Below are 23874 nucleotides of genomic sequence, written 5' to 3'. Positions count from 1 at the left end.
TGTGGTTTAGCAGAGCGAGGGTCGAGCGCTAATTACAGTTACAGCGGGAAAAATGAGCGGGGACGCGTGTTACGCATGAAGGGGCCGGAAGGAATTAAATTATGTCGTATTTCGGCGTTATGTTATTTGACGAAACGGGTTGCTCGCCAAATTGTTAACCTCGTCGCAATTTTCGATACGATCCGATTAGTAATTTTTTCTTCTCCTCGATCGAACTCTCGATCTCTTGCCGTGTAATCGTTAATCCTTAATTAACGCTTTGGTTCTTATTAACGACGAATCTTTTCTTTCCCGCATTCTTGGCTTTCACAGGATTTCAATGTAAGTAGCGGCAATGCGCGCAAATCTTTTTACTTTTTCCTCTTCTCTTTCTCTATTTGTATGCATATTTCATATAGAAAACGTAGAACGATAGATGGATGAAAGCAGCTTCGATGATAATTCTCGCGTAGAATCTTTTTTTTTTAGTCTGTCGTTGCATCGAACGCTTATATTCGGAATTATGAAGCTTGTCGAGCGGAGTGGGCTGTTTCGTTGGGTCGACAGTGTTTATGGGCGATGACGGTGGAAGATGGGGAGTTAATAAACCGAATTTCTTTCTCGATCGAGCTTCGCCGACGTTCAATGTTTCCACGCTGTAGCGACTCGACCTGGATAAGATTTTAACGCCGTTCCCGACCAATTTCCTAAAAATCTCTCTCAAGTCGAACTTGCGCTTAATTTCTTTACCGATCTAAATATCTTCCATCTTTCCATCTATAATGCGATATAACAGTCTCGATATTTATGCGACGAGAGAAAAAACACAGTGTCTACGTGGATCGATACGTTACGAAAAATAAATTGAAAAAGAATTACGAATTTCCTTTCGAATGTGTGGTTTATTACGTAAACGAGGATATCGAATGCATTTTTTTCTCTCGAAAATGAAACAAACGCACGAGGTAAATACGAGGGAAAAATAATAAAAGCGTTTTTTTTTTTTTTCTTTAAAGTAGCAGCGATATTTATCGTTTTGGTATTCGAAAAGAGAAATGGATTCTCTGGGAAACGAAAATTGATACAATCTCAAGGGTGAAATTTGTTCAATCCGGTGAATCCGGTCGGAATGATTCGAAAAAATGGGTATGAAAAATTGACGGCACGGATGATACACGGTATAAGGTAGTAGTAGGGATTGGATATATAGCGGCGGAATTTCATTTAAAGCGGTCGCGTTAGATTTAACAGGCCAAAGGTCAAAGCGTGAGACAAGATAATGTCAAACGGTATCCGGTCACCGCCTTTGAACACTGTCCACCGTTTTCTGCCGATGGGAAGGGAGGAGGGGATCGCTTATGCGTGGTTTAATCGATAAATCGATGGACGATTACAGACACGGACAATCAGCGTGTCATTATCAACGTGAAGGACGTTAATGACGAGCCACCGTACTTCATAAATCGGCCTCTGCCAATGCAAACGGTCGTACAGCTGAATGCACCGCCGAATACTCACGTGTTTACCCTTCAAGCGAGGGATCCTGACACCGACAGCAATATTCACTACTTCATCGTGCGAGATCGGAGTACGTATGAATTCAATATTACATGTATTAATGCCGATATCTATTCCCGTTATCTGTAAAATTATTCCCCGTGCAAATGCTCCATTGTTTCGATCGAAGCGTGATCAATTCGTCGTTACGATTCTCGTCGAGATATAATACTTTTCTTTATCTCTTTAAAAATCGAGTTTCGAATAAAATCTTGAAAAATAAAAGACAAAGAGGAATAATTCGATATTCTAACGATCGAAAGAAAATGTTGAAATATTCCGCAACGAAACGTACGGAATACGTCGTAGAATTAGAATCGAAAGGAAGGATAATTCATTTTTGGTTTGCAGCCGGTGGCCGTTTCGAGGTGGACGAGCGATCAGGTGTCGTGCGTACCCGAGGAACCGATCTCTTCCAGTTGGACATGGAATACGTTCTGTACGTGAAAGCGGAGGACCAGAACGGGCGTATAGACGAGAGGCGTTATCAGTCGACTCCCGAGGAACGGCTATCGATCGTAGGTGGGAAACGGGCGCCTCAATTCTACATGACCGCGTACGAAGCCGAGATACCGGAAAACCAGAAGAAGGATTCCGAGTGAGTTGTCGCGTCTCCTCTCCTCTCCGACCGTGCCGATTAACCGGCCACGAATTTTCCATTTTCCAGCATCATATCGGTGAAGGCAAAGTCGTTCGCCGACCGTGAGATTCGTTACACGCTGAAGGCGCAAGGGCAAGGCGCGGCTGGGACGTTCAACATAGGGCCAACCACCGGCATTGTAAAATTGGCCAAGGAATTGGATTTCGAGGATCTTCGCCAACCGCACATCTACTCCCTTATCGTTACCGCCACCGAGGATTCGGGTGGTTTCTCCACGTCCGTTGAGGTACATTCGATACATCCGTTTCTCCTACATCGATGCTGAAAACTCCTCTTCTCTCTTTTTTTTTCTCTTTAAAGATATTACGCGTAATTACGAACGCGATATGAATATTGCAAGTTTTTACACAAATAAATTATTGCGCGTACGTTTGTTGTTTAAATAATAACGCGATGCAAGTTTAATGTACAAATTATCGTCAAGCATAGAAATAAACAAAAGTATCCTTTTTAATTAATAAATTAATCGATAAACGGAAATTGTGAACTTATTTCGTCAAAGAAAAATTACAAAAATATTTGTTGAAATGATAGGATGAAATTAGAAAGATTGAAATTTTCTCGTTCGACTCTTTCCAGTTGACGATACGAGTTTCCGACGTGAATGACAATGCGCCGAAATTCGAGTTGCCCGACTACCAAGCCCATAACGTGGACGAGGATATATCGTTGGGGACGAGTATACTGAAAGTGAAAGCGACCGACGCGGATTCCGGCGCGAACGCGGAAATAGAGTATCTGGTGTCGGACGACCACTTCAGCGTGGACTCGAGCGGGATCATAGTCAACAATAAGCAGCTCGACGCGGACAACAACAATGCTTACTACGAATTCGTTGTCACCGCCAGGGACAAAGGTGAAACAAAACGCCTTCCCTTCCATCCTTCCACTCTTATTTACGCGCCTTTATCCAACGCCGTTTGCCGTTTAACCACTTCGCTACGCCGCCTATCGGCCACGAAACGTCGCTAATGATCGCTTTTCTCAACTGTGCCCATTGAGTTGCTATAAATGTAAAGAGAACTAAATATAATAACTCCTATTTTACACGTGTGAAAACGCCACAGAATTAATTTGTTGGGCGAAACTATGCGAACACTCCGCAACTGCAGAGATAAGATAAAATTTCTAACTGTCGATTATAATCGACGCTCGGCTGTGTGAGGCCATTTGTGGCCGTCGACTATAGTCGACGCTCGTCGACCGAAGTGGTTAAATGTTGGTCGTTCGATTGGGAGGTTTCGTGCGATCAGCGAGATTAATTTTGCAGGGGAGCCGCCGAAAACGGGGACGGCTACGGTGCGCATATACACGAAGAACAAGAACGACGAGGAGCCAAAGTTCTCGCAGCAGGTGTACACGCCGAACGTGGACGAGAACGCGGGGCCGAACACGCTCGTCACGACGGTGGTCGCCTCCGACAAGGACGGGGACAACGTTCGCTTCCGATTCGTGGGCGGCAACACGACGTCGGGCCAGTTCGTGATCGAGGAGATCACCGGTGTGATTCGCCTTCACGGGAAGGCGATCTCTTTGGACAGGGACAAGTACGAGTTGAACGTGACTGCACTCGACGACGGTGCCTGTTGCCCCAACGGGGAGACCACCACCCACACCAGCACCGCGGTCGTCGTCGTGTTCATCACCGACGTGAACGATAACAAGCCGGTGTTCAAGGATTGCAGCATGTACAATCCCAAGGTGGAGGAGGGCGCGCCCAACGGCAGCACTGTGATCAAAGTGCAGGCTACGGACGAGGATAAGGGCGTGAACGGGCAAGTGAAATATTCGATCGTTCAACAACCTAATCAGAAGGGAACCAAGTTCACCGTAGACGAGGAGACTGGCCAAGTTTTGACGAATAAGGTATTTCCTTCCTTCGAGGAAGCAACAACTTTTTCTTTCTAACCGAGATATTTTTCGTGCTAATTTCGTAGACGAGAGATGGTAAAATCGTATCGATTTTCAGGTATTTGATCGCGAAGGAGACGATGGTAAATTTGTATCCGTTACCGTGAAAGCAACGGATCAAGGTGAACCTTCGTTGGAAGGTGTTTGCTCGTTCACCGTTGAAATCACCGATGTCAATGACAACCCGCCGTTGTTCGATCGTCAGGTGAGTAGAGATTCGTTTCTATCCTATTTAAAGTATATTCGAGCGTGACCTATTTTCTCTCTCCCCCTAAAAATGCGTACGTCGATAGTAAAAAACTGTCAACCTACTGCACGTGGCGAGCGTTCAAGCTAGATTAGTAAGCCACGAACGAGGGTTACGAAGGAGAAGTATATTTTAAAGAGGAGTTATTTATAGAAAGTTATCTCTATATGGAAAGTTTGATCGATGCTTTTCGATAATTATCAACGAAATTTATATTTCGGAAAATATCTTTTATCGAATTTTAATCGCGAGCCTCCTCTCGAGTCGGTCAATTTTTATTTGGTTAAAAAGGCGGGCACAAAGCGAGAGGCTGGTAAATATGCACGCCAAGTTTCATAGCATGGCACTCGATAATATGTGTACGTTTGACCTTTCGTTTCATTTGCATTCGTATCGCGTCTCATTTCGACAATTTCCTGATATTCATCGTCGAGGCGAAAATAGCGAACAAAGGGGCGGCGATGGGTGGGGAATTTCGCAACGGTTGTATCGCGCCATTTGATGCCCTTTGAAATTCAACCGGTGAATATGGGAATACATGAAAGGGGGATACGTTTGAAAGAAATGCAAAAGATGCTTGACCGAGTCATTTTCAACTTTGTGCGCGAACATTGTACGGAATAAATTAACAATGTTGTTTCGTTGGAAACAAACGAGGAGAGAGAGAGAGAGAGAGAGGATCTTTCTTTGTGATCATTCGTTCCACCATATGTCAGCTTTTTCTTCCTTTCTCGAATCGTCTCGTTCTCGCGAAACACCAGTCGTTCGTCTCCTTTCTTTAATCATTTTTCATTCGTATATATATATACATACATATATATATATAGATATATAGAAAGAGAATCCATAAATAAATTCCCGTCTATTTTCAGCGATACGTAGAGAATGTAAAACAAGATGCCAGTATTGGAACGAACATTCTCAGAGTATCGGCATCGGACGAGGATGCCGATAATAACGGTGCCATAACATACTCGTTGAGCTCTCCGAACAATGACCAAGGATTGGAGTACTTTGAGATCCAACCAGAATCTGGTTGGATCGTCTTAAAGAAGCCTCTAGACGTGAGTATCATCCTATCGATGATAATTTACATATACGACTCTCTTTAGCAGTAACGACAAAACGATAGTTCTCCAGGAGGATCGCAACCTGTGTGTTCTCGGCCGAGAAACATATCCGGTTCTGTCTGAATCTACTCGAACCCAATCTTCGCCATCTTATCTAAATGTTTTTACGACTTCGATTACGTAATCGTAACGAGTTGGTTGATATAAAAAGAAAAGAAAAAAAGAAAAAAAAACGCGAAGAAATCATCAACGAAGAACTGATTAACTGAGCCGAGAATGCACGTTGCGTTCTCCAATGGATATTCTTATGCCCAAATTTACATAAGTATATACCCTCGCGTGTATACGTACTTGTTACTTAGCACTTATACGCGCGTGTGTATATTAAAAAAAAAAATATATATATATATATGCGTGTGTGTAACGTACATACACACACATATATATATATACACACATATATTTATATAAATTGTTATACGAATACAAAAGTTGAGTGTACACCTTCTGCCGATATATACATATATATATCTCTATATTGTACGTTTTTTACGTTGACTTACGTTATTTAACACGAATCCGTTTTGTTGCTGATCGGATAACTTGTATAATATTAATATACGTTTTGGTCGGCAATTATTTCTCTATAATTATCACTAATATGCAACGAAATGAGTTTCCTTTTTACGGCACATGTATAGAACTTTTTAATTCCCATTGATATGCACAATGTGTTCACTATGGTAAATACTTAGCTATGCCTGATTTCCTTCAAACGCTTCATGTACCTGAATCGATCGACCGTTCGGGCTATTTTTGCAACAGAACACTCTCTCTCTGTCTCTCTCATTCTTTCTATCGAGAACATGCTCGCGGCGCGAGTACCTTTTTTTAAACAAGTTCCAATCGAAGCTATCGAACACACCTCTTGTCTCCAACGTTTTTTTTTCTTTTTTTTTTTTTTTTTTTTTTTTTCTTTATATCATCCATATCATCGCCGCGTGTCCGTTCGTCGACGACAACGTTCATACATATATATATGTATATTTTTTTCTCTTTTTTTTCCTTGTTTTTTGTATAACGTACACATTTTGTTCTCTTCTCGAATCTATTCCGTTCGATCTGTTTCTTTTTTTCTGTTGTTCCTTCAACGCGTTTTTGCTTCGGGCAAAACTTTCGATTTTTCTAAAAGGTCTTGAGAAGAATTTTTTCTCATTTTTTTTTTTTCAAATTCACCTTTCGTTCCCGATGTTATATATGTTGTCGTTGGAATATTAAAAAAAAAAAACTAAATAAAAAATAAAATACACAATAAAAACAAGACAAATCAAGATCGCGAGATTCGCGTATCGGGTGATAAACGATCCGCGATAAACGAGCGCGTGCACATTTTTATTTTCCAACCTTAGCCTTAAGGAGAAAGATTGTTTCTGCGTGTTTCTTTCTTTTTTTTTTTTTTTTTGTTTTCCTTTCTTTCTTTACATCTCTCATACTACTACTCTACTTTCTTTTTTTCGTTTTGTGTTCTCTCTCTTTTTTTGTATAACGCGCTGATACAGAGAGCCGCGGAAGAAAACGACACCGACGGGAAGGAAACGAACGAACAAACAGAGCAAAAGGAAGGGAAACGAACGAGACCCAACTCTTTTTAATAATTACCTCTTAATTAATTCTCCTTAACTTAAAATACTAATGTGAATGTTTTTCAAAAGGGAAGTGATGTTTTTTGAACTTCCAGGAGCAGGTGGGAACGACATTTTTTGAGCCCCACGTACGGTGTACTTCAACCTCTACGCATTTTGTGGTGCATCAGACATAAACAATTTTTGAAAAATGCTTGCAATATTTTATATGAATGTGTTTTTGATTCCTTTACAGGAACGGATCTCGCTCTCGCTCCTAAACCCTTCCTCTCTGATAATCTCTCTCTCTCTCTTTCTCTCTCTCTCTCTCTCTCTATACATATATATATATATATTTCTCTCTCTCTCTCTCTCTCTCTCCTTCCCAATTCTCTCTCTCTATTTCTTTCTTTTCGTTTCTCGTATGATTTCTCTTATTTTATTTCTTTTATTTATTTTTTTTTGTTTTTCTACCATCCATCTTTCCATCTAAATTTTCTCTTATTTCCATTTGTTTTTCTTGCATTTTGCTTTCTGTATAAGATTCGCGAAAATACATATATATACACACATATTTTTCTCTTTGTTTTTTGACTTTTAGCGAATATTTGTAACGAACGAAATATTTTTTAACGTTTGCATTTTGTTGTTTGTCGAGAGGAAAAAAAAAAAAAAAGAAAAGAAAAGAAACGAACGCTTTTTGTACTTTTGCGTTCTCCGGTAACGGAGCAATTCTTTTGCTTTTCTTTCTCGTGTTCTTTTTTGCATTTTGTATTTTTTCCGTCAAATTTTTCTCTTTAGCCCCTCCCTTTACTCGTTTCCCTACTTTCATCCTCTGTGTTTCCCGCAAACCACGACGTGACTGACAATGAGCCGAAAAAAAAAAAAACCGGAAAAAAGAAACGAGAGACATTTTTTGCCGAGAGCGCAATAACGAATAATACCGTAAGAAATTCATCCGTGGTGTGACATTTTTTCTTCTGTGATTGGGGCGGCATACCACTGTCGTAACAAAAAACAAAAAAAAAAAAAATTATGCAGATCTAAAAAAAAAACACACACGATGCAACGTAGCGAAAAAAACAAAACGAAACGAAACGAAACAAAACGAAAAAAAAAAACTAATATATAACATAATAAAAATACGAAACGGTAAAAACGTCCATCGGTTTTTGAGTGTCGTTAAAACGAAAGAATCAGACGAGGGGTCGTCATAATTTTTTTTTTCCTTCTCTCTGTAACTCCGGTAAACCCTCCAAATCTATCCTCCCCGACCCACGAGTTCTTCTCTTCTAGTTCAATTATTTCTTACTTTCTTGCTCTCTTTTTTTTTTATTCACTTCTTCTCTCAGTCTCTCTCTCTTCTCTCTCTCTCTCTTTTTTTTCTCTCAATCTCTCTCTCTCTCTCTCTCTCTATCTCTCGATCAGATTCTTTTTTTTTGTTCTTTCTTTTTTTTCTTTTTTTCTTTTATTTTTTTTACTCACGTCACCCTGTTCCTCCTGATGCCTCTTTAAACGCATTCTTGCTTGCATGCAAATGCCTGCATTGGTTGATTTCGTAAAGGAACTAATTTGAATTTCTTATTGTTTATGTTTGTGTTCATTGCACCATTTACTTTCTTCGGATTTGATGATGACAAAAAAAAAAGGGCTGTTTTCCAGTAAGTAGGAACTACATTCTTGTGTTTCACACTTTGCATCGAGAACACCGTGAAAAATGGGTGGTATAACGTGAGATAGAGATCACTGTTATACCGGCGCAAGAAAAAGAGCAGAAATAAAAAAAAAATACGAAACACGAAAAAGTAAAAAAAGACAAAAGAGAGTGAAAATAATAATAATTATTAAGTACGAAATAATTCGTTGTAACGTATCGTTGCAACGTATTTACGTTTCATATTATTCAAATGTTATTCGATCGATCATTTTTTTTCGATTATTATTTCGTTCACCTGTGTTATTCTTATTCTATGATTATTAATTGTCACTCGGAGACGTCACTCTGTTTCTTTTTTTTTTTGTATCGCTCTCTCTTTATCTCTCTTTCCGTCTCTCTTTCTATCTCTCTCTCTCTCTCTCTCTCTCTCTCTCTCTTTCTCTCTTCTCTATCTCCGTCTTCGATCGATTTCTTTTTTTTCTTTCTTTTTTTTTTTAGTCATTTGTTTATTTTCATATTGTAACTTCATCAAGCGCGATTACGTACGTTTTTTTCTATCTTCATTTTCGTTTTGATTTTGGTTCTGGATCTGATTGTTACTTTTCCGCGCTTTTGTTCGTTTTTTTCTTGTTATCCTAGTCTCGAGTGTATCCGTAGGGGAAGGACCTTTTTTTCGAATCAAATCTCATTGCCGATAACGGGTTTGAAAATAATTTTCTTTCAGTTCTATTTTTTCTTTTTTTTTTTTTTTCCTCTAAATATCAAAAATTTCATATATATACATATACACGTATTTCACTACAAATTTTTTAAGCTATTCATGGATATTTTTCGTAAAACGTTTAAATTATCATATTCGAAGATGTGCGAAAATGTGTGTAAACAAAAGTAATCGTTATCGGCACGAGGAGATTGTTTAAATTTTCCGAGGTTATTTGTTTATTTTTCTTCGTTATATGAAAAAAAAAATACTAATACTAGGTAAGTATGAAATTTCTTCTAGAGAATTAATTACGCGAAAATCCGAAAACGTAACGGAACAAGGTAAACGATCGATGTTACGTTAAAACTTATCCGATAATGACAAAAAAGTTTTCAGGTTAATCACAGATTGGCTGACGCGTGGGAAGATTACCTCTCTAAAACGGGTAAAGAAAGACGGCGTAAAGAAACGATTCACGAATGAAAAAGAAACGGATCCTCTCGAGACTACACTCGGTCCTTCGCTCTTTTCTATCTCTTTCGTTTCGTTTTTACGAATTAAGCGATACCCTTCGGGTCGTCCCTGGCGACCCACTCCGCGCTCGCCACCGAGTGACTTATCTCTCTCTCGTAAACGTCAACCAAAAACGATAGAAAAAAAAAAAAAAAAATTACGTACGTACGTACGTATGTAGAAAAAAAAAAAAAAGTAAAGGGAAAAAAGAATCGAAAACAGCTGAGAGAAAAATTCAAGGAAAAAAAAAAAAAAGAAACAGAAAAAAAAAACGAAATAAAAAATACAAAAAATCCGCCAACAACAATCTCGAAAAAAATGTCCTATGAGTTGACGGCCCAATGTTTTGCCACTAGCGTGACAGCTATCGCCTGCGAGTACGGGCCTCCGACAGAGGGATGCAAGTGTTGCACGCAGACGTGGACGTTGAGTTAGACGTCGTAGACAGAAACAATAAACCACCTGTGTGGGATGCGAATGTATACGGCCCCATTCACATCAAAGAAAATGTCACAGTGGGTACTGTAGTGACGTCGGTGAAAGCCAGGTTTGTATGCCACGACATGACCGAGACAAGACACGTGACATGCCGTGCCGTGCCATGCAGTGCTAACTCCCATTTTTTTAAATCTTTCTCTCTCTTTCTCTCTCTCCTTTTCTCTTTCTCTTCGGTTTCTCCGTTTTCTTTTTCTCTCGTTTTATTTTTCCATTTTTCTTTCACACCACGTTTCGCGTCTCATATCGATTTCTTTCATCATCCATGCTCACCTTTATCATCAACTTCACTCCTCTTTACGCGTGTCTCCACGAATCGGTTACGTATCGTTGCCTCTATGTACATTTTGATTTCCACTCTGTGTAATCCTTGGTTCGTTATTTGTCACGCTATTTCCCATTTATTTCTATTACGTATACTTACATGATGTATTTTACGGGAGAGGAAGCATGTATGGTTAAGCGCGGCGCGGTAGATCGCTGATTGGTCGGACACTCCTACTACTACTACTACTATTATTACTACTATTACTACTACTACTACTACTACTACTACTATTACTACTACTACTACTACTACTATTACTACTACTACTACTACTATTACTATTACTACTACTACTATTATTACTACTACTAATACTATTACTAACTACTACTACTACTTACCTACTTACTTACTACTGTTACTTACAATTACTACTACCATTACTATACTATTACCACTACTATCTATCCCTTACTTACGTTAATTGTTATCACTCGTCGAAGCCGAATTTCTAGATATCAGCCTCCTGGATCCGAGACTAGTAGATCGATACTGAGAAACGCGATCGTCAGTTGGACGACGTTGAGAGAGGATCGGACGAGAATTCGCAAAGAAGTGTGGGGGAGGAGAAGGAGAGTCGAGAGGCTCGGCTTCGACGAGCTTTAGCGGAAAACATCCCTAGATGTGTGTACGAGTTCGGAAAACCGGATGCCGGATTGTCCTTAGCGCGATGATCCGTAATAATATAGGGTAGGCTGAGGATGATGATGATGATGATGATGCGTACCGAGGTCCCTCCTCGTTAAACAAAATTTCCCCTTTTTTTCTCTTGTTCACGAGGTGCAGTTGACGAACAGACAGACGCAGGCAGGTGCGGAGGCAGGGATCAGCGATCACCTGTACAGCTGTGTTCGCGCCACGTGTTCAGCTTCCTGCTGTGCCGCCTAGCCCCGCTTTGCTTAGAATGTAATCGCGCTAATGTAAAAAAAAAAAAAAAAAAAAGAAAAAAAAAGAGAAAAAAGAAAAGGTAGAGCGGTGTACTAGCGGCTACTGTATCCGGAGATACACCGGACGCTCCATGTCACTTTGCGTCCGGGAATAATTGGTCCACAGGTGGACGAGGAGACGCGATGAGAGCAGGCCAGCTACACCAGGGTGTGAGCGCTAATTAAATATGGCAGAATGCGGGAAGAGATGCGAAATACGGGAGAGAGAGAAACACGGTTTGGAGATGGAGAGAGAGCGAGACGACACGATCAGAGACACGTCCTCCTCCGTGTACTCCTCCCGGAAACAAAAATAAAAAAAAAAAAAAAATAAAAAAAAAAAAATACTCACTGCCACGAGTCATTACGACTGACTTACTAACACCATTTGTTTTTTGTTCCCGTTTGTTATGTACACGCGGTCTGGTGTAGCGTGAGATGTACAAGCTGGAGGCGATGGCCCAAGACAAGGGCTTCCCGCCCTTGTCGCGAACGGTGGAAGTACAGATTGACGTTGTGGACCGTGCGAATAATCCACCCGTGTGGGACCATATAGTGTATGGGCCGATCTACTGTAAAGAGAACATGGCCGTTGGGGCTAAAGTTGTGTCTGTTAAAGCCAGGTCTGTCACACTGTTAATGCTCCGTGCGGCTCTGCACGAACCCGCCCTGCACGCAATCTCGTGGCAGTATTGTTCTTGTGCACGTTAATTGATATTGTGTACGATTCCATACACACGCATCTACACACATTCACATGTACACGTACATAAATACACATACACGTACGTCGGTCGTGTATGGTTAACGATGGGCTGCTGATGGATCGGTGTACACGCGCTTTCTATTATATATCGTGAGAACCGTGACTCGAACTAAAAATTTTTATTCGCGATACGAATATTAACGTTCACTCGCGAAACTTAAGTGCAACGAGCGTAAAATTTATCTCTCGTAAACGCTTTTCCCTCCCCGGTTCAAGGCCAAATAGTTGATTTTCCAACGATTGGTTGCCGACGATTGGTCAGAATCTTGAATGGATTACAGTCGTCTGGACAAAATTGTCTTGAAACCGTTGAAAACTTCCTAGTAGTGGTAGAAGCTGCATCAAAACTGCTGAAACCGAGTATATATATATATATATATATACCGAATATACAAATGACAAATGTTGGTATAGATCGTTGGTACATAGAAAGCTACAGGAATATTAATTACAGTATTTTTGATTATATTTATTACCGCTGCATGCATTACGTTCGATTCAAGGCATTTCCAACGTTTCCAACCATTTAAGATTCTCTCTCTCTCGCTCCAGAATGGAACCGTTATCGAAACGGTATCCATCGGAACAATGGGACGCCCATCGTTACACGTGACGACCCGACGAACACGAGCACAGATGCATTACACGTCAGGTGGTGAGCACGAGTATTCGTTTGAACGGAAAAAAAAAAAAAAAAAAAAAAAAAAAATGAAAGAAAGAAGAAAATATGGGGGAATAAAGCGAGCAATTCGTTTGCCAAAGCTCGTTCGCGTTGCTGTAATTCGCACGAGCCGCGCGTATTGTGCGCTGAACCGAAGCGTTCCGTTCGCTCCGATCTCGAATGTATATATATGAATATATATATGTGTACGAATTTGATAAACGGCAATTTCTACGAGTATTAGAAAATACGGGCTCGTTCTCTCGAATAAAATTACTTTCCACGCGAATCGATCACGTTTCGTCGCATTGCATTACTAGGAATGTATCTTGCACGTTTTCGATCGATAAAATATATCTCGTCGTTGTTGGAACAGCAACGTCGCTGGTTTACGCTCACTCGGGTCGGAAATTATACTCGCAGCGAGCGTACGATAATTGCTTATCCGTTTGAACTTTATAATTTAGATTTACGGTAGGATGTTTCATTAGAAGTTGGGATTAAAATTACGAGACCAAGTTGAAATAATCTTCGATCGAATTAATTAGCTGTAAGAATTAGCTGAAACGAAATAATTGAAGCGAGCCATGAGCGAGAAGCGAAAACTTGGAGATTGAATAGTATAATTGGAGAAAGGTGCGTATATACGATAATACGAAGATTACGATTTCAATTGCGCGTAAAAATCGAATACGAACGCTTCCTTCCTTTTTTTTCGCGGACACAATTTTGTACGGAAGTGTATTGATAATGAAAATTGGGTTGATTGTTCGGTTTCGAAGCGGAACGTCCCCGAAACATATGGACTTCCGGCACGAACGGATAGGTTAATTGCGTATGCGTTTGGACCAGATGCCGTGACCACGTGCTGGTGCCGCCGGTGCAGTAAAAGAGGCGATATGAAACGCGCGAGCACTCGCGTGTAACGTCACGCGATCGCTCGAATGTCAAACGCGTGCCAATTTCTTCTCCGATACGTTTGCGGTACGGGCAACAGATGGATGCACGATGCCCTGTTACGTATATACGTTTATACACCAATTTTCTCTATCTATATTCGATCGTGCGACCACACTCGTTATTTTCATCATTTTACGAACGATCAACATCATTGCCTGACGAGTTTCTTTTTTTTTTCTCTTTCTTGCTATCGTCTTTTTTTTTTCGAAAATTAATTTACGAAACAAGGAATATTTTCTTTAGTTACTTGGCAAAGTATCGATCGGTGAGAGATAAGTTTATTCGCTCCGAGCCGACATCTCGCGGAAACGTGACAAATCTATTTACGTGGAACGTAATAAACGCGAAACGTTTGAACTTGACTTAAACGAATGAATTTTGCTGCGCGGCATCATCGAGAGTTTTGCGTCGCGCCGTTGGAAAGATGGTTGAAAGATCGGAGAAACGAAGGAAAGTAAACGTGGAGGGGATGTTAATGGTCGATAGAAGGGGAGATGTATTAATCAACGGAAGGATCGAAAGCGACGGATTAACGCAATCGGGTAGGCGCACACGGCGCGCTCGAAGGGGTAAGCGAATATTCGCGGGAGTCACATTCGTTCTAGCGATTATCGAGCGGTAATCGCGGAATTATCGGGATTATAGCAGACTCATACAATTAGTGTGTGTGTGCCGTAAATATTTTTTGGGCATGCGTTTTACAAATAGATGCTTCCCTCAGACGTTGGTAAATACATTTTTTTTTTCTTTTTTTTTTTTCTTCTTATTTTTCGATTGATTTTCATTCATTCCGGTTGAAAACGTGGCTCTTCCCCATATTTTCCGTTCTCTTCTCCACCGTTATTACTCCTCTGTTCTCGTTTTCTTTGCGTTCTTTCTCTCTCTCTCTCTCTCTATCTCTCTTCTCTCTCTTTGGTAACTGTTTTTTATGCACCGGATTGGCTTTTTTCAAAATTTTTTCAACCTCACATTGTTTTCGTCTACTACGTTTTTCGAATTCACCGTCGTGCCGAATCTTCAACGAGGTGACGTCGAGACGACGACGACGACACGTCGTTAACGATTAATCTCGATATATCGACAATAGAGATGAAGAAGAAGAAAAAAAAAAAAAAGAAAGAAAGATAATTTTGATAAATTTCAAATAAATCGCGTCGTCTGAGCATATCATTTTTGCGTTCTCTCCGACCTTTTTCCTTTTTTTTTTTTTTTACAATTTGTTGCGAGATTTGCATCAAGTATAGATCGTCGATATATATACATATATATATATATATATATTTTATACATACGTATTGTACATTACGTGAATGCCGTATTAATTTTTGGGCATGTTTCGTCAGTTGCTTATCTGCGGTAGGTTATACCGTGTATAGTTTTGGAAAATGATCCGTTACTCTTGTTTTTTTTTTCTTTCTCTCTCTCTCTATCCCTCACGTTCCCTCCCCTTTTCGCCTCGGTTTATATCATTTGGTCATCCATGTTTTACGTTCGAGCGATCTCTTTTTTCTTTTTTTCTTTTTTCTTTTTTTTTTTTTTCTCAATTTTTCATTTTCTTTCGAGAGCGTAGTGTGTTCTCTCGTAGTGAGTTTTTGCCGGTCAGATATTTTTGCGCCAGTCGTAAACGGCAAAGCTGAATAACGATTAGACTTTGAGACATCCTTAGTTAGAGCATCTCTCGGAAATTGTTGTAACGTTGTGATGACGTACGTGGATCGAAAGTGACGGAGTTCGATTCGAATGGCTCCGGAAGAATATTTAGCTTCCGGATAAGAAAGAAAAAGAAAGAAAAAAAAGAAGTAAAGAGAAAAGGAAAAAGAAAAGAAAAGAAACGAAAAGGAAAAGGAAAAAGAAAGGGGTGTAAGAGGAAGAGAAAGAGGTCAATCCTAAGAGATCTCCACGCGAGAGATTGCGCTCGAGGGGTCGAAATTGGAAATTGTCGTGAGTGAAGAACAAATTTGCTGGGACAAAGGCGAAAATGATGAATGAGATTTCTCTTTCGCTTCTCGATCAAATACGCTGCTATTAACGATGATCACGCACTGATTACACGACTGCCAAAGAAATGAAAAAAGCGAAAACGGAATAACAAACACCGCGCACCATGGTTGGGGAACTATGAAAGAAAAAAAATTTTTTTTTCTTTTTTTTATTAACAGGTTCACGCTGTGTCTTTGTCGTTGATATTTGTATTTATTCGCTTTATCTGTAAGAGGATTTTACACACGATACAACAGTGCACACACATAGAAACGAGGTGAGGGGTCACGCTTGAAAACCATTAACGTTGTCACGTTCAAATATTCAATTTTTTTTTTCTCTCTTTCTTTCTTTCTCTTGTGCATCCGTTAGATCTTTAAGGTTCGATCCTTTGGGCTCTCGCGAGAAGTTTCACGAGACGAGAAAGGAGGAAATGAAGTTTTTTTTTTCCACCCCTCCCCTCCCCTTTTAACCGAGAATGTAATATAAGCTCGAGTAATTAAATATCTCCCCCCCTCTCAATTTTTTTCATCTACAACTTTTTTTTTTTATTCGTCGAATTGTAACGGAATGTTCCACTCGAGATGTTAATCTCGTTTCGTTTTATCGGTCGGCACATTATTAAAAATTCACTCGTAGTATTTTTAATCCCATCGATTCACGGATGGAAACTAATCCTTGCTCGGTGAAAAGGATTAAACGAGAAGCTTAAATTCGAGGTTAATCTCCCAAGAGAAATTAAAGATTTTTATTTCGAAGAGAGAAAGATTGGTAAATTTAAATTATTAACTTTAATGTAACATTGAAAATAATTAGGAAAATAATTATCTCCATTCCTAAAGTTGCTTTCCAAATTAACACCTTTTTTTCTTTTTTTTCTTTTTTTTTCACGCGATGTAACAACCGCAATATTCAATTGTCGGATTATCGGAAAGCGTTTCAATTTTTCGACGGTTTTTTATCCGGTTTTGTATCTGTTTGTAATTCACCACGAATCATTTTGTATTCACAATTTTCGTTCTCCAATAGAATCAACGATCTAGCGGACCCTGGTAAAAAAAATTTTATCGAGACCACATACGCGATTCTTTCCCTCTCTTTCTCTCTCTCTCTCATTTTTATTTTACCCGGAAAATCCAATAGCGATAGTTGTTCAAAGCTTGTGAATAAATTTCAATCGTATTTTGTAAATGGAAATGAAATTATGCCACGAAACTGTACAATCTTGTTTCATGCGAATGTGGCGGCAATCAATCTATGATTTATGATTCTACGTTTCGCGTAAATAAGCACCATTATCGACCCTATATTTTCGCTTTATGATCGTTTAACGCGAAATCGTTCCATTTACTATTGTTGAATCGAAAATGCCTTTCACGAGTTTGTCGAAAGTGTCGAAACGCGTTCGAAAATCGCGGTGAAAAAAAACGTATATAGAAATATATAGGCCAAAAACCTAGTGAGAATATTCGAGGCGAAAGAAGGTGGTAGAAAAACCGAAGAGCAATTACCCGTTCAATTTCCTCTTCATTCGACAATTCGTTTCCAATTTCTCTCGATAGAAAGAAAATTTCACGTCTCTTTGGAAAGAAGTTTCGAAACGTTTATCCCGTCTTCGATAAAACAGGGAGGGGGAGGGAGAAGAAGAAAAACGGAGCATCATCTTGCCTTCATTTCCTCCAAAACGTATAAAATTCATTCTCGAATTCAGCGAAATTATACATTTGTCATTAAATTCAAATCTGAATTTCTTTCCTCGAGTTTCGCGAATATTCTATTCGGTTTACAGTCGTTTAACGCAGATCTAGTTGCGAAGATCGAGTCGAACAACGTCGTAACAGACGCCTTAGTCTCGTCTAATCGCTCGAAAGTCGTGTAATAACGGCGCGTGGCTCGTTTCCATCGAACCGTGTCGATTCCGCGTTTGTCAAGACAGAAGTGTTTCCTACTTCCTTCGTCGACGTCGACTGATCGAACGCGTTCCAATTGACGAACGTCGCTGTTAATTTCGGAGCCTTTGAGCGATCGAGTCGTCTAACGGATGACGTTGAACGCAATCGTACGGGGAACGATAATGATGGCGCGGATGCTGGCCAATTTATTAGAGGAGCAGCTTTTCCGTGAATCGGCAGGATTCGATTTAATCCGAGATAATATCCGTTCTGTAGACAACTCTCCCCTTTTTGTTTCGTTTTATTTCTACAACGAAAAAGAAAAAAGAAAATGATAAAACTTGATCGGTAAAAAGTTGAATACGAACGAAACGAAATAACCGCGTGTTAATAACGATATAAAGCGATGTATAAAGCAAAAGGGAGGCTTTTATACGAAGGGGACTTTTATGTTTTAAAAAAGTTTCGGTAACGTTTTGCGGGGATACGTGTTAAAAGCACGTGTACGGGCATATATATATTTTTTCATAAGTGAAAGAGCCTTGTTAAACGTGACACGCATAATCGAGTATTTCACGAAGCCCCCCTCCCCCTATCGATCTCGCACTTTGAACTCGAAAGAGCACTCTCGCGCGCTTTACGCCCGCGCCTCGATAAAATAAACCGTAATCTATGGAATTACACTTTTAATCCGAAAAGTCGTTGGGATATTTTTACATAATGCGCGTAAATCGATGGTTTGAAAATTGTTATCGGGGATATGATTCACTCTAATAACTTGGTCGGTTTCGAATAATACTCGATTGTAATACTTGCTGCTTTTATATATAATTGTTCGATCAAATAAGTTCGAATTTTAAAAAAAATTTCAAAAACAAGATCGATTCATGGCGAGAGCAAAAGCATTCCTCGCTTACGTAAAATTATTCAGCAATTGGTATTCTCGAAACTTGGTATTCTCGACACGTGACAACGCAGCGTGACACCCTCTAACCGAGCCACTTCGTAGGAAAGCTAAAGGGTAGTAGAATAAGGGATGGTGTAGCTGTACAACTAACGACACGAGACTTCACAACGCTTTCCGCATCCGTGATGTAGCAGAGGGGGTATGGACAACCTAACACACCTTCTAGTATCTAAAACGCGCCAGAAACGGAAAAGACAGGCGACGACGGGAAGTGCATATGCGCGTTAAAGATAAAATCAATTAGCTAAAATCTAGTTCGTATCGCAGCTACGCCGACGTATCCTATTATTACTTGATCCTATTATGATGTTCCATTTGGTAAAAAAAAAAGAGAATAGAATGATAGAAATAAAAGAAAAAGAGAAAAGAAAAAAAAGAAAGGAAGGAAGAAAGGAAAAAATAAAGAAAGAAGTAAGAGAAGAAGCAAGGAAGGAATAATTGGGATGATGTACGAATCGATACGAATCGCATGACGACGTCTCGTCAGTCGACGAGACCGAGTAACAGGCTAGCCTCTCTTCCAATAGTCGGTAAAAAAAAAATATATATACATATATCCATATAACTTAGCTTTGTACTTTTTCGATATACATATGTCTACCCTAGGTGATTTCCGTTCTCGTTTCTGTTTCCGTTTCCCGTTTTCCGTTCGTTAAGTATCGAACTCCGAAAATGCGGAGGTGATTGGCGAGCCGGCCACGATTTTGTAACATGTGCGTATGGTGTGTGTGTCGACAGCTCGGGAATCGAGAATAATCCGACGGTGTTTTACCGGCTAATGCCTGGATCCACCGCGCAGACCAACAAGTTTCACACGTTTTACCTTCAGCAACGTGCCGAGAAGTCCGTCACCTGGGCCGACATCAAGGTTAACCATCAGCTGGATTACGAGAGCATAAAGGAGTACAATCTGACCATACGAGTCGAGGTACGTACGTGCTAATAAAATTTTCTTCCGCGTATTTCCTCTTTCCCCGCAAACTTTCCATTTATTTTCCACTCTACTTTCGCGCGTACGGTTTAATTGAACCGACGAATCCCGCAATCTCTGCGCTTTGCTATGCACCCGAGCGAGACAATCTTGGCGAAACAGCGTGGTCGCTGGTGTTTTTAGTTAGCGTGGTAGACGCGAGAAAACCGATCCTATGTTTCTAACTTTCGCCCCAAATTTATTTAACCGTTCTTGCCGTTCCCAAGTTTCGCTTGCGTCCAAAGTTTGGAGAGATGTCGAAATATTTTGTGGGAAATAACGTATGGCGTAATGTTACGTTCGAAGGGAGAAAAAGGTTCCCTTCTCGATTTCTTCTCTTTTCGTTCTGAATGGGGATACAGCAGGAATGAAGGATCTAATGATCCATTGCGTGGTTCTTTTTTCTTTTCTCTCTATTACGAAATACATTCTGTCGATATTGATTTAATCGACTCGAGACGAGTCAATTAAATTGAGTTAGAAAAATATTTTAAATGTGGAAACAATAGGTACAGATAATAAGATAAGTAAAAAAAAGAAAATGGAAACTTTTTTAATTTTAAATAATTGTACTTCGAACTTTGTAATTAAAATGATTTTTGTATTTTAATGAAATTTCCATTCAAAATTTCAGATTTGTTTTAAATGAATATTCAAGATATCGGTAAAAATGAATATTTCAATCAAATTTCGAAACACGTACAATTCATATGTCGATTAATTAGTCGAAATTTAAATTTATATCAAATTTCAAAATGTAAAATCGCAGTTATATTTCGTCTCGATTATTAACAATTATAAAATAATCTTTCGTAAATGTAATTCGTAGAAATTTCTTTAATTTTCTCTCTATTCCAAATTTTTTATTCCTTAAATCTACGGATAATACGACGTAAAATGAATTGAAAGGTATAATAATCGAAGATATTATTACGTAATAATTTTTTTTTTTGGAATAACCATAAAACATGGAGTTCGAGTGATATTGAATACGGCTAATAAATTTCACAGCGGGTGTATTCCCTTTCGAAATTGTCGATTAGCCATAAAATATAATCTCCTCAATGACCGATGTTCTTTAATCCATTTAGAAACTGACAACGAAGCAATTTGAAAATCCGCTTACGCGCAGTCCCATTATTTTTATTTTTCGTAATTCTGCGGTGATATCTCTCCGCGCGATTATAAAATATATACCCTTCGTCATTTCTATGTTAATTATTCGGTCACCGAGATGACTTTTCTGTCGCGTTCCACTTGCTTCGCCGTGCCAAGATTCGTTTCGAGTTTGCCGAATTAATCAGGATGATGAATTCGCAAATGAAATTCGAAAAATAATTATTATCATCCATGTACGTAATATAAAGTGATTTATTTTAAAAATTATCTACGTACATTCGAGATTGGATCGTTTAAATCCGTTCTATAAAACATAAAGAATATTCTTTATTACTCGCATTTGCATTCTTTTTATTTTCTCGGAGTAAGAATATTTTTACAAAAGTTTAACTATTCTTTAGCAATTTTTTTTTTCTTTTACCAAAATAATTTCCAAAATACTTTTCACTTTGAAATATACCGAAATACTCCTTCGTTAGAATTGAAAAAAAAAAAAAGAAGAAAAAGAATAAAGGAATCAAATAGAAAATGGAAGGTACACGTAAGATAAAGTTAATCCTCTTTCGTAGAACAATGGTGCCCAGCAACTCGCTTCTGAAGCGACCGTCTATATCGTTCTGGAGGATGTTAACGACGAAATACCTTTGTTCACCGAACGTGAACAAGAAACTGTACTCGAGGGCGAACCGGTCGGTAGTAAAGTTACTCAAGTCAACGCGATCGATAAGGATGGCACTTTTCCGAACAATCAGGTGAGTTAACAATCGTTTGCTTCATTGTTATTCTATATTCGTACGTATATAATAATTCAATTTTTTTAAAACGTTAACGCAGCGTAATTTTAAAACAAATTTAACGAGCAAAAGTTTTACATTCCATTTTTTTTATTCAAAAAAACTTGTACTCAATTAGGTATTATATTTTATAATGCGTAAACATCTTTTGAAAAAAAAAAAATATTAATATTTCAAATTCCAAATAGCAGTAAAAATTTTCACGCGATTTAAATTAGAATTTTATTTTCGTTCTTTCTTTCTTTTTTTCTTTTTAAATCTTTTGTTTCCAATTTTATTTTTTTTCTTCCATATATTCGACAGAATAGCAAGGATTGGTCGTAATATTTTACATTCATCAAATTCAGCAAATTTCGGTCACCAAATCGATTATATTCAATTATTAGCAAAGTTCGATGGCCAGTTTCCGGATTATGTTTAATTACACGCTTTGTCTGTTGCTGCATGCTTTGTGTTGCGCGGCGAATCTGTATACAATATTCATTCGTTAATGCATTAATTACTCGGATACACGATTACTTTAAAATTATTAATTCCTTCACGATTATTTGGAAGAAGATAATTTATTGGATTTTTACATTGTCGCGTCGTGTATTAATATTTATGCGATTCATCTTTCATCAACATTCGTACCAATACGCAGATTAAAAATTAACGTGAAATTGAAAGAATATCACGTCGATTGAAATAACACGAATAAACTTTTTTACCTTTGCAAAAATTGCGCGATCGAAATCCATTCGAGAGATGAATCGAATGTGGAGGAAATCGTGCCATTGAAATTATTTTTTTGTTTTATATCGATATCTCGATCGGTTGCGCCGGGATTACGAAACGGACTCGAAGCAGATTTAAGGCGTTGCACGTTCTATGAATGAAATTCAATGAATGACCTACTTTTTTCACGTACTACGCTGTTCCAGGAATCGCGTCTGCAATTTGTCTGGGAGACTTTCTGGGAGTAGTCAATGAAACGAGATGCAAGTGAAATATTCGAGAAATAACCGATAAAGATAGAAACGATTAAAAATTATCCCCCCTTTTTTTTTTTTTCGTTTCACGCGACGATATTTCAGGAATTTTATATCGAGAGAGTTAAAAAAGCGTTTTAAAGGGAAAGGTTCGTCCGTCACGCATCGGAATTTAAACAAAATTTTCATTAAAAATCCGCGCGATTGGTCAATGAAATGGGAATATAAGAAATAAAATGATATTTTTAAAATTCTCTTTTTTTTTTTATTATTAAAAATTTATTATTAAAAACCCGTTTTTTTAAACATTTTTCGTTATCGTTATTTCTAAAATTTTAAAAAATCCGTCTTTATTTTTCCACCGAACGATTTATTTTATTTTTTAATCGAAAAATTTATCGCGGTGCAGGCGTTTGTTTGAAACTCGTGCGAGAACGAACGGTCAACAAAATTTTGGTATACCGTGGCCACTGTCCTCGAGCATTGTTGGCCAACATAAACATTCAATCGAGTCAAAACGAAATACCCTTAGGTTTGTAATTTGCCTCTCGGTTGGATAAACTGGTGGGGAGAAACGTAGAGAGAAGGACGCGTGCGAATTCAAAACAAAACTTTCCTTCCAATTTTCGTTCGACTACGTCGTAGTCGATCTACGTCGTTCGATACGGACGGAACGTAGCGTCGAATTTCCAGATTTCATCACTCTCGTCTTTTAAATATAGAATAATATGTAAGTAGAGAAAAAGAAACGATCGATTTTTAATCAAGATGTGCTCCCCTTGAATACTCAGTTTTCGAATACGATAGATAACGAAATAGCGAAAAATAGCGTAATAAATTTTGATTTGTTCGAATGTTTTTCTGAATTTCTAAAATCTTTCTGTCTTTTTCTCTTTTTGTAATCGTGCATCGGTAAATCCGTTTCAAAAGAATTGGAATTCGTTTGATGAAAAAAATGAGCGAGATAAAGGGAGCATGGAAATTTATATTCATACAAAATGCATGAAATGTCGAGGAGAAGGTATCGAGGATCGATCATTCAATGTCATCGGCTCAAAGGAAGTTTGGAAGGAATCGTATTTTACTTTTGGCAACGCTGCTTTAATTACAATGAAGTAATAATAA

The 23874-nt window shown here is 38.7% G+C and overlaps 1 protein-coding gene across 8 annotated transcripts in view; it reads left to right on the top strand.

The window, feature by feature from the left end:
• LOC102655737 (neural-cadherin) overlaps window positions 1-19823 on the top strand; it is a 49645-nt gene extending 29822 nt beyond the window's left edge. Inside the window, exons 5-16 of one of the 8 annotated variants that reach the window (XR_003306338.1) lie at window positions 1376-1567; window positions 1888-2134; window positions 2204-2423; window positions 2777-3053; window positions 3468-4063; window positions 4167-4313; window positions 5228-5419; window positions 7164-7229; window positions 8697-8708; window positions 10277-10467; window positions 12102-12292; window positions 19634-19823. Coding sequence is in view for 6 of the 8 variants with exons in the window: in XM_016916985.2 (XP_016772474.2) it covers window positions 1376-1567; window positions 1888-2134; window positions 2204-2423; window positions 2777-3053; window positions 3468-4063; window positions 4167-4313; window positions 5228-5419; window positions 7164-7229; window positions 8697-8708; window positions 10277-10467; window positions 11199-11349 (2291 nt within the window). In the remaining 2 variants the exon portion in view is untranslated. The other 7 variants (XR_001705905.2, XM_026445893.1, XM_016916985.2 and 4 more) reach the window with 7 other exon arrangements.
• The last annotated feature ends 4051 nt before the right edge of the window (window positions 19824-23874 follow it).

Source organism: Apis mellifera, linkage group LG16 (genome assembly GCF_003254395.2).
Source record: "Apis mellifera strain DH4 linkage group LG16, Amel_HAv3.1, whole genome shotgun sequence".
Classification (NCBI taxonomy): domain Eukaryota; kingdom Metazoa; phylum Arthropoda; class Insecta; order Hymenoptera; family Apidae; genus Apis; species Apis mellifera.
The sequence above is the reverse complement of the archived record's forward strand: the minus strand, read 5'-3'. Positions and strand labels throughout refer to the sequence as shown.